The following is a 13,465-nucleotide window of genomic DNA, read 5'->3' as shown; positions in this document are numbered from 1 at the left end:
CTGAACAGATGGGCCATGCTGCGTACCCTTCTGTATTTGACACTGAAAGAGTATTGCATAAGACTACAGATCTCACAGCACTGAAATGTAATATGACACCTGTAACATTTACCTGAGAGCCTCTTAACGGACAAATACCTCAAGGTACCTTTGAGTTCTCATCAATTACATCTGTGTGTGAGAGCTCTTTCTGGCTCAAAGCGCAGGTGGATGAGAATGAAACTGTGAAGTTGTACTTTTTCAAGCGGTGACTAATAAGTGATTTGCTAGCGGAAGGAATATGAGTGGACATGTTTGAGATATCAGTCTCCCGCTTATGGCTAGATTGTTTTCCCCTGTGAGCAGCACTGTGTTCCTGCTGAGCGTGGGATGATTTGTGCCAAGAAAATTATCAAGGCGTTGGTGTATGTAATGTAATATTTGTTGCCAGAAGCAAATAAATAACAGCATACATTGTACACTTTCACTTGAACTCACTAACACACTAAAAAGATGTGCCTACCTTCTTTTTTCATCATTCTCACCATACTGTGATTAAACTACTAACCGATTGCATTCCTGAGCGATTTTATTAGCTCTTTCAGTTTGAGAGGAATATGCAATGCCAGCACTATCTACCAACTGTAAATTCAGAATATTCCCAAGGAGTCTACGCTTGGGAGGAGGGGGATGTGATCTTGTTCTTGATCTTGGGTTTTAACGCACATCGGATTCACCAAAAACAAATAAACGTAACGCACAAAACCGCCCACCCTCACGTACTCAGACTAAGGGGTTCGCATATTTGGCTGTCGGAGATGAATAAGTGAATGTCTTACCTGGACCCAACAGTGCAAACGGGGGAGGTGAGGGGGACAACGACTCTACGTTTCGATGTGCAGCAATGGTGGTGATCAGCGCAGATATACGGTGAATATAAACACCAGCAAATGGAACAAAATAAAGCGGTGGCGAAAAAAGAGCGAGAGAGGGAGAGAGAGACAACTCTGTCTCCCCCTCCCCTTACAGCCTCCTTCGTTTCTCTCCATCCCTATGGCACAAAGATAGAAACACAGCCACAGACAAGCTAATCTCAACTAAGCACAGCATCAGCAAGAACTGAACGCAAACGGATGGGAAACAAACTACATTTCATTAGGGGCTAATTGCAGTCGTCTAAACCTACCGTAGTGCGAGTATATGTTCGAGTCAGTACGTGTGGGTCGCTCTCTCCCTCTCTCTCTCGCTCTGTCTTCCTCTCCGTCTGCTTCGCTCTGGCTGCGTCCAGACATGACTGGGGCTGATTTAGGTCAGCGCGTCTGTCTGGCTGAGCTCGGCTCAGCTGCCGCGTCGCTGTTTCTGTTCGGCTCTGCCCTGCCCTCTGAACAAGGACTAAGTCTAGGACCGAAAGCCACCTTAACCTTGGAGTGGAGCGGCCACTTTGGCCAGTCACTGCGAATGAGAATGCAGACGGGCCCGGCTGACTGGACGTCTCGGGTGGGACGAGTTTACGATGGGACGGACAGGTGACACACTGGAATCCAAGCTTTTTATCGGTGACTTCTCAGCCTGGGAACCTGGTCCGGTACTTGTAGACGATGGCGTCAGCAGACCCCCAAAAATATCACGATCCGGGCTCGCTTCTCCAAATTTTCTGCCCACAAATGAGACCAACGTTAATTCCAAGTTGTTTGACTCAGAGTTTGTCTTCTTTTTTTGGCTCTACTCTCTTCGAATGCTCTTCCCCGATGAAAATGATCCCTCAACAGCAAAAAGGAGCAGAGCGACGGTATTTCGAGAGGAAGTGCTCGGCTCCTCTGTTTACGATGGGACGGACAGGTGACGCACTGGAATCCAAGCTTTTTATCGGTGACTTCTCAGCCTGGGAACCTGGTCCGGTACTTGTAGACGATGGCGTCAGCAGACCCCCAAAAAAATCACGATCCGGGCTCGCTTCTCCAAATTTTCTGCCCACAAATGAGACCAACGTTAATTCCAAGTTGTTTGACTCAGAGTTTGTCTTCTTTTTTTGGCTCTACTCTCTTCGAATGCTCTTCCCCGATGAAAATGATCCCTCAACAGCAAAAAGGAGCAGAGCGACGGTATTTCGAGAGGAAGTGCTCGGCTCCTCTACCTCCCGAAACAAGCCAGTAGACTGCAGCTGTGAGCTCCTGTGCCTCCACTCTAGTCGTCTGGCTGTGCCGCAGTGCGTCTGGGAGGAAAAAAAGACTCTACGTCTGTAGCCAGAGTGCTGCCACTCGCCTAAAACCATTGCCGTGACACAGCAATCAGCTGACTTGTGTCAGCAGAATGATGCGTCATCATTTGCTAAGCAGAAGGGATGCTGGGAAGTTTTTGGTGTGGCGTGTCCCCTAAAAACCCTGACTTAACATTCCGTTATACTTGTCTCCACTGGGGAGTAACAGTGGTACTATTGATTAATAAACAGGAGACTGTATAAGAACGAGAACAGTAGCAATGCATTTCGCCCACCTTAATTTATGCTCTATTTTTTTCTCCACTTTTTGCTATCTGGCTTGCCTCTCTGTCTCCCTTCCAAACTTCCTTGTGTCTGCTCTTTCTTTCTGTCTCTCTGTTCCCAGTGAAGTGCATAAATGAAATGAGGATGGCTTCTAAGTTTCCCAATTCCAGTATGAAAAGGGTCTCTCATCCTTCAAATGTCAAATTCTCCTCTGACAGACAGATAAACACGCTCACATGCCCACCCTCCCCTCATCGGGCTTTTCATTTCTGTGCCATGGCATTCACAGTCTCTTTATTATGGTACAGGTATCTTTGCAGTCCTTTGTCTGCATGGCTGTTGTAATTAGCATACACGTAATATGTCTTTGTCCTCAAATCCATATGGTTGAGACAGTTAAGGGAGAGACACTGGAAAGGCAGCCATTAAGTGAGCACATGATGAACTGCTGGAGTGATCTGCTTTCTCCATCTCCAACACTGATGCCCTGCTGACTGCAATTGTGAAAACAATAATTGTTTGGAGTCCAAGAGAAACACTTCTCTCTTTCTCCTCCTTTCAGCACTCTCACTCTGTATTTCTCTTGCATATATGTTTATTAAAGGATTAGTTCACCCAAGATGAAAAATCTCTCTTGTGGAAAAAGTATACATTTAATCATAGCCTACTTAAAAAAAAAAATTTGGACATTTAATTGCATGTTAATTGTTATTAAATGGAAATGTATTCTAGTTTACATTTACATCAAATGCAATTAGCCAAACTTTAGTGTGACTTTAAACCACTTAAAGAAGTAGTTCACTTCTAGAATGAAAATGCTATCATCATTTACTCACCCTTCACTTGTTCCAAACCTGTATGGGTTTCTTTCTTCTGTTAAACACAAAAGAAAATATTTTGAAAAATGTTAGTATCCAAACAGTTGATGGGCACCATTGACTTCCATAGTATATATATTTTTCCTACTATGGAAGTAAATGGTGCCCATCAATGGTTCAGAAATCGTTAAAGTGTAATTCCAAATTTACTGACAAGCATTTTCGGTAAAGTAAAATGTACTTAAACATAATTTCTATTAAAACTTGTATGTCATATATTAAACTATATGTGTAGCCTAATTACACATTTATAATGATCAAGTTGCAATTTGGTACATTTAAAATATATTAACTTTAAATGTAATATCGAACAACACACTACAGTTAAAATTACCGAGTACTTTAAATGGGCTTTAGTTTGTTAGTCAACACATCAAAATAACTGCACTTCTTTAAAGCACTACAAAAATATTAAACCAAACATAATAATACTTTAATGTATATTATATAATTGTAATGTATGTTAAAATAAAACATTTAATTTTACATTTTAACAATTACATTCTAAATGTGTACGTAACCGTCATAAAAGTATATTCTCTTTAAGTGCACTTAAGTGGCTGTTATTGATGGTATATCATCTGCAAGTACAATATATATATACAGTGGGTACGGAAAGTATTCAGACCGCCTTGGTCATTCTTTTCAATGAAATGAATTGGTACTAGACCTTATAAGCTTTAAAAAGGACACAAAAACACAATAAAAGTGAACCATACAACACATGTGCTATTATGTAAGTCCTCTGAGGTAATATGATAGCTTTGTTTGAGAAACAGACAGAGATATAAGTTGTTATTCACTGATATTACTGTTAACTGCTGCAAACAGATCAATGACTTTAGAATTAGATCAGTTTCATTTGTGACACATATCTTGCAGTTTTGTGATGTAAATTAACTGATTCATTGTAAAAGGTCAGATGAACAAGAATGAGTAATTCATGAATCCACCATTGTTACTCGTTTCACGCATTCAGAAGTCAGGTATGTGTCAACATTTTCATTGAATAGCAACTTAAATTTTGGTCTTTTTCACACAAATAGCTATCATATGATTTCAGAAGACTTGGGATTTATCACAGCCATTTGTCATTTGAACTACTTTTATGATAATTATGGCTTTCACATCCAAAAAAGCATTGAAAGCTCCATTCTCCATTCTCTGTGACTGCATGGAGAAGAGCGGCCTGCACATTCCTTCAAATGTCCTCTTTTGTGTTCCATGTGTGAAAGTAAGTCAGACCGAAAAGGCTGAATAAATGATGACAGCATTTTCATTTTTACTGATCTACTCTTTTAAAGCTCTATGAATTTCTAAAAAAAAAAAACTAAATAATTTTTGTTCACCTGTTCAGTCAGTTGATGTGTCCTCTTAAACTCCAACAGACAAGAAAATGGACTTGAGCCTGCCAGCAAACACACACACAAACCAAGAGTCAGGTGTCAGCTAAACCACAATCTGACTGGACAAAACCTCCATTTAAGTACAAGGCTAAACATGCTGTTCCAATAATCACTCAAAACATACTCCACGTTTGGTAAAAACCTTGAGCCAAATTCCATAAGTTTCGATGCAGACTGGCCATACACTGTCCATAACTGAATAAATTTAGCCATTCTTTCCTCACTCACTTTGCTGTCCACAACAGCATTTCCCTCTCCTGTTATTTAAAAGCCACTCACAATAACCCAGAGAAAATCTACTGCTCAAGGTTGCTTGCAAAACATAAACAAGACCTTTCTACGAGTGAAAGCACTCTGTTAATCAAAACACTTTTTGTTGCCTGCAGAACAGCAACAAAACATTTGGTTTGCTATTTAGTTGGGTAAATCATTCTCAGAAGGTGCTGTTGAGTTTGATGTTTACAACCCCATACACGCTGAAATATTAAAAGAAACATAATACCTAACAATTCTGTAAAAAATAAAAAAGTAAGCAAGTAAGAAAGAAAAGACACAAGCTCTATGCATAACCTTGAGTAAAACCTCCAGTGTTTACTAAATAAGAGATCAAGTTTAAGCTGCTGGAGACAAAAGTGAAGGAAAAAATATATATATGTAGGCATGTACAGCCAAACCTAAATTTATTCAGACACCTTCAACATTTCACACATTATCACAGTTTATTCACTTAGAAAATGGTAATAAAATATGACAAGAACTCAGAGTTAAACAGTCAGAACAAATTCATCTTGATAATGTCAGATAACACTTAAGCAAAACATGGTCAGGTGGTCAAAGTGTCTGGATAATTTTTTTATCCCTAATTTTTATCAATTTTGGGTATAATTTGTCACGGTGTACTTTGTTTTGTTATCTTCCCTTACATAAATGAACTATAGTGTCCTGCACCCACTAGTAAAAAAATATCAAAAATTATATCTGGTGTCTGAATAATTTTTGGTTTGACTGTATATCACATCACACTCCGTCACATTGTACCCCAAAATCAATAGAAAAATATAAATATATATATATATATATATATTTCTTTTTTTTTGCATAAAGATAACAAAGCCTAATTTTGAGCCTAATTCCTCAAAAAAAATCTCTTTATCATAATGCATCTATTTACTTTTTACTTTTTATCCATAAAGAATAATTTCCATTATTATTAATGTTGCTTCTCATTAGATTCTCATTTACAGTGAGTTTTTTATAAATTCTCCGAAAGCAATGATGTAAATCAAAAGCTGCAAATATATATATTTACATTACGATAATAAGAAAGGGATTTTTCTTCTGACATTACACTTATGAGAATTGTGGGGGAGTGTTTAATTTTCAGGAAAATGAATCATGATAGCACAATGCAAAAAAAAAATCTTAATTGTCCTAATAGGCTTCGCTGCTTTCATTTGTTATTTCTTTTTCTTTTGGTTTTAGAGAGAAATATAACTCTTGACAGGTTTCACGATTCACCCACTTAATAAATAACATGTAGCTGAAAATAAATGAGCTGAAATAAACATGTCTCTGGATGAACAGTGATACTGGTGTCTTTATGTCAGTTGGTCTTTAATTAGCATCACTTCAGTTTATAGTCCAACGGTTGGTAAAACTTTAAACAAATGAACTTGATTATATCACGACTGGAATCTTTCCAACAAATACTCTTCTGTTTTCCTATGGTCTCTTTATCGAGCAAATACATCGGCTCATAATTAACATGAAACCACTTTTAAGAATAGTTATGCTGATGAAGTGATGTTATCGAGATAAACGTTACTGTTCTTGGAAGCTCTTGCACTGGCAAACGGTAGAAACACATGAAACCTGAAAAAGGAGGCATGTCTTTGGCCGCCGTTCCTGATTTATTGCAGCAATGGGGAAGTAAAGTCGTGTGAAAGATAAGCGATCAGCCGTTCACTCCTGAACCTGTGTCCTTACCGTTGAGTTTGATGTTTACAACCCCATACACGCTGAAATATTAAAAGAAACATAATACCTAACAATTCTGTAAAAAATAAAAAAGTAAGCAAGTAAGAAAGAAAAGACACAAGCTCTATGCATAACCTTGAGTAAAACCTCCAGTGTTTACTAAATAAGAGATCAAGTTTAAGCTGCTGGAGACAAAAGTGAAGGAAAAAATATATATATGTAGGCATGTACAGCCAAACCTAAATTTATTCAGACACCTTCAACATTTCACACATTATCACAGTTTATTCACTTAGAAAATGGTAATAAAATATGACAAGAACTCAGAGTTAAACAGTCAGAACAAATTCATCTTGATAATGTCAGATAACACTTAAGCAAAACATGGTCAGGTGGTCAAAGTGTCTGGATAATTTTTTTATCCCTAATTTTTATCAATTTTGGGTATAATTTGTCACGGTGTACTTTGTTTTGTTATCTTCCCTTACATAAATGAACTATAGTGTCCTGCACCCACTAGTAAAAAAATATCAAAAATTATATCTGGTGTCTGAATAATTTTTGGTTTGACTGTATATCACATCACACTCCGTCACATTGTACCCCAAAATCAATAGAAAAATATAAATATATATATATATATATATATTTCTTTTTTTTTGCATAAAGATAACAAAGCCTAATTTTGAGCCTAATTCCTCAAAAAAAATCTCTTTATCATAATGCATCTATTTACTTTTTACTTTTTATCCATAAAGAATAATTTCCATTATTATTAATGTTGCTTCTCATTAGATTCTCATTTACAGTGAGTTTTTTATAAATTCTCCGAAAGCAATGATGTAAATCAAAAGCTGCAAATATATATATTTACATTACGATAATAAGAAAGGGATTTTTCTTCTGACATTACACTTATGAGAATTGTGGGGGAGTGTTTAATTTTCAGGAAAATGAATCATGATAGCACAATGCAAAAAAAAAATCTTAATTGTCCTAATAGGCTTCGCTGCTTTCATTTGTTATTTCTTTTTCTTTTGGTTTTAGAGAGAAATATAACTCTTGACAGGTTTCACGATTCACCCACTTAATAAATAACATGTAGCTGAAAATAAATGAGCTGAAATAAACATGTCTCTGGATGAACAGTGATACTGGTGTCTTTATGTCAGTTGGTCTTTAATTAGCATCACTTCAGTTTATAGTCCAACGGTTGGTAAAACTTTAAACAAATGAACTTGATTATATCACGACTGGAATCTTTCCAACAAATACTCTTCTGTTTTCCTATGGTCTCTTTATCGAGCAAATACATCGGCTCATAATTAACATGAAACCACTTTTAAGAATAGTTATGCTGATGAAGTGATGTTATCGAGATAAACGTTACTGTTCTTGGAAGCTCTTGCACTGGCAAACGGTAGAAACACATGAAACCTGAAAAAGGAGGCATGTCTTTGGCCGCCGTTCCTGATTTATTGCAGCAATGGGGAAGTAAAGTCGTGTGAAAGATAAGCGATCAGCCGTTCACTCCTGAACCTGTGTCCTTACCTCAGTGTTCTGCTGCGGGGGAAATAATCTGCTGAGCTGGACAATTGGCTGTAACCGTTTTGGCTGTCCGGTGCAAGTTATCTGGGTGACCTCACCACAAACAAGTTCCCACTAAAGAAAGAGAAAGACATTTGGGTGACCTTTTTGCACAAGTTTCAAGGGAGACAGTGACAACTTAAAACATTACAGATGGCAAACACAACTTTAAAGGCTAAAAGGAATACCTACTGGGGTCAGGTTGGACCACAGTTGCATTTCAGTTGTACAAGAGCTCAGCCATCTCATACACACACACACACACACACACACACACACACACGTGTTCGCACACACAAAGGCTCCATTGTGTGACGGCAGCGGCACAGAGAGGCTAGAGAAATTAGCCTGGTAATGAGGAAGGCAGCAATGATGGGACAGAAAGAATGTAATGAATAACTCAGAGGCACGTTCCTCCATGCCTTGTCATAACGGCTCCAACTACCATCTGACCTCAGTATGCACACTGTCTGCACGGTTCCGCACCCCAATTCATCTTCCTGGCAACTGCAGGAAGAGCTCATTTTCATAAACCCTGCTGGCCGCTTGTCTTCAAATACCCAAGCCATCAGATGGACATCTATGCAAATCCATTAATATTTGTTTGTGTGTGCATTTGAGATCGGCTTGCAGATTGATAAGGACGTTCCCGTGTCCTCGTCGACTGTGTAGTTCAGCTCCGCTGGGCTAAGACTGGCGAGATCATGTACTTTCTTGTCTGAATGTGTTTGGAGAGCAAACAGGCAGGATTTCCATGGCAACACTAAGCCAAGCTTGAGGAGTGGGGTTTGGATTGAACACTGTGGTATAGTAGGGAGTGAATGAATGAATTAAGCATGCTGCCGACGGTCCGCCGTGTAGCCAGACCATTACCAAAGCCTCTCCTTTCAGCCTATGAGATCAAATACTGTAATTATGAGTGGATCTGTCTATCTTTGATCCTTCTGTTGAAGCTCTTTTTTTTATGGCAATTGCACATGAATTTTATCCTGTAGGTTTGTTTTCTAAAACAACACCCCAGGTGAAGTGGGTAAAAAATGTGATTGATTACATTAACAATTTCTGAAATGTTTAAATATGCAAATGAGGCGATGTTTCATTAAATATGCACTAATTTGTATACATTTCCAGAACAGAACCAGATACCGCCAGATTGAAAATATGTGTTATAGTTGTTGTCATATTAGTGTCTTTTTAAAGGTTTTTATTGAGGGAATTTTTGATATTTTTTATATCAAAATCAAAAAATACTGTCAACAACCAGAAAATCAACTTATTTTGATCATGTGTTTAGGAATAAAATCTATAAAATTGGGCAAATAATATAACCCCTCTGCAAAAACTTTCAGCATATAGATATGAATAAAACTGTGAAGTTTGGTAGATGTAAGTGGAGCTTTCTGGCTCTCAAAAACAAGGTCATTATAGTTACATAAAACTGAAATTAAAACTATTAAAAATATAACTACATTATAAAACTGCTAAAAATGGCACGCCAAACACAACCCAATTACTAAAACTTTAACTAAAATGAAAATGGAAAATATAAAAAATGATTCAAAATATTAATAAAAACGATATAATAGTATCTGAGTGATAGTAAAGTAACACTGTTCAAAACTCATTTTGAGAAAATGGCCTTTAATTATACATACACGTATATGTTTTTAAATCTACAGACACAAATAGATCAAGTGCAATAAAATAAACACTTTAAAGTATTTTGGATGTATAAAACATTTTATGGATGTTCTCTTTCAACTAGTTTCCGCTAGAAACAACACGTTATGAAAAGCCAAATAGCCCAAAACCTCAAAATTGACCAGTGCATGGAAAAAAAAAACAAACAAACATGGTTTTGCTTGTCTTAAACAAAATGCCTATTGATAAAAAGCACCTGTTGTGGTTTTCCAGATTATACAGTGGGTACGGAAAGTATTCAGACCCCCTTAAATTTTTCACTCTTTGTTATATTGCAGCCATTCGCTAAAATCATTTAAGTTAATTTTTTTTCCTCATTAATGTACACACAGCACCCCATATTGACAGAAAAACACAGAATTGTTGACAGGCTCAAGCACATGGCAGACTATCCAGACTACAAATATCGACCACGGAAGAAGGTGAAGTCATCCAGCGGCAAGACTGGGGAGAAGGGGGAGCGCGTGAGCGGCAGCCCCGGCGCAAAATCTGCATCCAAAAAGAGCTCGAAAACTCTCAGCAGGACGCACCGAAAGTCCACGGCGCTTGAGCTGACCTCCCACTCCGTCCCTGCAGACCACCACACTCTCTACAAGTTCAGGTCCGCCGCCAAACAGATCCCCGAGAAACCAGCAAAGCGCGGGCATGTGTTCGGGGGGTGCAGCTCCGATAGCAGCCCGCCCTCCGTCGCCGTGCCGGCCAGTCCCACTCTGAGCAGCTCGGCGGAATCCAGCGACCCGCTGAGCCTCTACGAGGACGGGCTCGCGAGCGGAAAGGAAGACGCGGAGCCCGCCGCGCGCTTCAAGTACACCCGCGCGCCGTCTCCGACGCCCTCCGCTTCGCACTCGTCCTCCTCGCAGTCGTCCTCTTCGGATGAGGAGTTCGAGGACGAGCTGGCGGACCCCAGTCCCGGCTTTGACAGCTTCAGCACCTTTGGCACCGCGCCTCTAGACAGAGATTTGGAGTTCAACTTTGAGTCGGGCTCCGGCTCGCACTTTGAGTTCCCCGACTACTGCACCCCAGAGGTGAGCGAGTTGATATCAGGGGACTGGCTCGAATCGACAATATCCAACTTGGTGTTCACTTACTGAGAGCTAGTAGTGAAAGGACAGATTGAAAAATGACCGGAGGGCTGCAAAATCCTCCGAGACGAGTCAGACGACGAGTCAACGACATGATTCCTCGTGTTTACCATGCATCAGATACTGTGGGTGCTCATTATCCGCTGACAAGAGTGCAGATGAAAGTGCTTAGCTTGCTCGTTTGGTGCTTGGAAGGAGGCGCGCTTTGGACGCAGATGAGGAAGGCATTGCGCGATGGCGAGTTCACGTTGTGCGCCCTCTCCGACTTTGAAAAGGGACGTTTTTAAACCGAAGAAAAAGTCTGGTCATATGCTTGTTTTGATGGAGGTACTGAATGGAGAGCGATTCGTCTGCTCGCACTTGAGATTGTTTACCAGAATCCTGTGTTAGACCAGAATCGCATGCTTTCATTACGATGTAACTACGAAAGGCTGTTGAGAAGCGTTACTGGTGTTGATTCATTGAAACTGAATGGCAGTGATGTATCAGACGCAAAAACAAACACAATCACCAGCTTTCTTGTCGCCATGGCATCAGGATTCAGACGCAACTCAGATGATTCGATTCTTTACACTACAAATCAGGACCAAAATTCATCCGAGGGGCGTTTTCTCTCTCTCTCTCTCTCTGCCTTTTTACTTCTTCATCCTGGTAACTTTTCAGCGCTGGCATTTTTATATCGATGTATTTATATAATGGCCAAACATTGCTCCTCTCCTCCCCTCCGTCACTTGTGTTCTAGTCAGTCTGTTGTGTGTATAGGCTTCACATGCACATGTCCGTCTGTCTCGCGGAAGGGCTAGCTTTGTTTCGTATTATTTAATTGATGACCTCTCACATGGAACGGAGATTAAATGTTTCATTATTTTCTGAGTGTATTTTTGTACAAAATCTATCGAGGGGGTGTCAATCGGTGAATATCGCTGTTTGGATTTCCGATTTTTAAAGCCAGGGGGCTTGGGTTGTCTCCAAAATCTGCTCCCTAAACATGTTTACAGTGTCAATCCACAGGCTTCTTAAAGAGACAGTATCTGCATTTCAACGACCAATCGTCATTAGCCTATGATGCGCGCGCGGAGTGAGGCTGTATGTAGCTGCAGCAGCAATTGCTGTGGTTTATCGCGTCCTTATTGGGGATACTGTACCTTTTTAATACCAATTTCTTTGTGCTTTTATAGTGACACGTTTCGGTTTGAACCACTGGATGGAATTACAGATACGGTCGAAATGCCTATAATTCATGAACAATGAAGTACGTCTTCACTCCATAATTGTACAAGGATATTTAATCTTTTCTACTTGTTGGCTAAATGTAGCTAATTGTTTTAGTATATTACGGCATGGCGAATAGCATTTTGTATTTCTGAATTCAGGTTTATGTAGAGCAGTTGTGTTTAAGGCAGAGGATCAACATGAAGATTTCTATGTACATTGACTGTAAAATAAGTAAAAGATTGCGTGTTTATGTCTGACAATGATATATCATGACCGGAATAAGAACATATATCTTTATACATCCCTACCCTCTAAAAAATGCTGGGTTAAATGCAACCCAGTGCTGGGTAAAATAGGGACAAACCCAGCAATTGGGTTGCATTTAACCCAGCATTTTTTAGAGTGTATGTTTAAGAGTGTTGTTCATGGCTTTTGGAATATATAGATATGTTTTATTGTTTCATTTTGTGCAATATGCTGTGTACAATATTGTTTTGTCTTGCCATACCATATCTCAACATTTGAGTAGTGAACTCAAAAGCCAGCCAATTGTGTCAAGTCACTGCCTGTCAGACCTCTGTACAGAACTTTGTCTTTTTCCAAGAAGGAAATAAAATCAGCTGGAACTGAACATCAGTCGCAAGACTCCTTCTCTTCATATTTTATTCCTTTTAATAGAATTAAACACTTCACAACAAAACAAAACAAAAACTAAAGAATTGTTCTGCACCACTATGGTCAAAGTTATTTTTGAGAGCAGTACTGCCCCACAAAGGTAAAACACAGTAGTTACGGCAATACTGAAACAGAAAATGGCTTCACAAATTTTGGATTGACTCAATATCACACTCTGATTAACAGAAGTAGCCAAAGGACCATTTATAGTTTACACTCTTAAAAAGAAAAGTTCTTTATTGGCATCAAAGGTTTAACGAACCATTAACCTCCATAGAACATTTCCATCCCACAAAAGGTTCATTATATATTCTTTAGATTATTAAAAAGTTATTCACACTAATAAAAATATGGTTCTTTTAAGAATTTTTTAACCGAAAGGTTCTTCGGGGAACCAATAACCATAAAACTGTTTACCTTTGCACAGCAGATCAGAATAGAAACCTTAATTTGTTTCTGAAATGTATACTCAGGAAAAAAAAA

The 13,465-nt window shown here is 39.0% G+C and overlaps 1 protein-coding gene and 1 long non-coding RNA gene across 3 annotated transcripts in view; one reads left to right on the top strand and one right to left on the bottom strand.

Moving 5' to 3' along the window:
• Positions 1–1,793, bottom strand: part of LOC107595609 (uncharacterized) — an 11,437-nt gene extending 9,644 nt beyond the window's left edge. The window contains exons 1-2 of one of the 2 annotated variants that reach the window (XR_001610281.1): positions 1,166–1,252; positions 819–1,030 (exon numbers count right to left, since the gene is read on the bottom strand). This is a non-coding gene — a long non-coding RNA (uncharacterized lncRNA). Of the gene's footprint in view, positions 1–818; positions 1,031–1,165 lie in introns of both variants that reach the window. The other variant, XR_001610282.1, reaches the window with a different exon arrangement.
• Positions 1,794–10,384: 8,591 nt separating this feature from the next.
• Positions 10,385–12,674, top strand: LOC107595608 (transcription factor SOX-4-like). The gene has a single exon (XM_016286074.1). It carries the CDS (start codon positions 10,391–10,393, stop codon positions 11,099–11,101), a length of 711 nt encoding a protein of 236 aa, XP_016141560.1. The 5' UTR covers positions 10,385–10,390; the 3' UTR covers positions 11,102–12,674.
• Positions 12,675–13,465: the final 791 nt, after the last annotated feature.

The sequence above is a fragment of the Sinocyclocheilus grahami genome, unplaced genomic scaffold (genome assembly GCF_001515645.1).
Source record: "Sinocyclocheilus grahami isolate Dianchi unplaced genomic scaffold, SAMN03320097.WGS_v1.1 scaffold205.1, whole genome shotgun sequence".
Lineage (NCBI taxonomy): Eukaryota > Metazoa > Chordata > Actinopteri > Cypriniformes > Cyprinidae > Sinocyclocheilus > Sinocyclocheilus grahami.
Note: the sequence above shows the minus strand (reverse complement) of the source record. Positions and strands in the feature narration are given on the sequence as shown.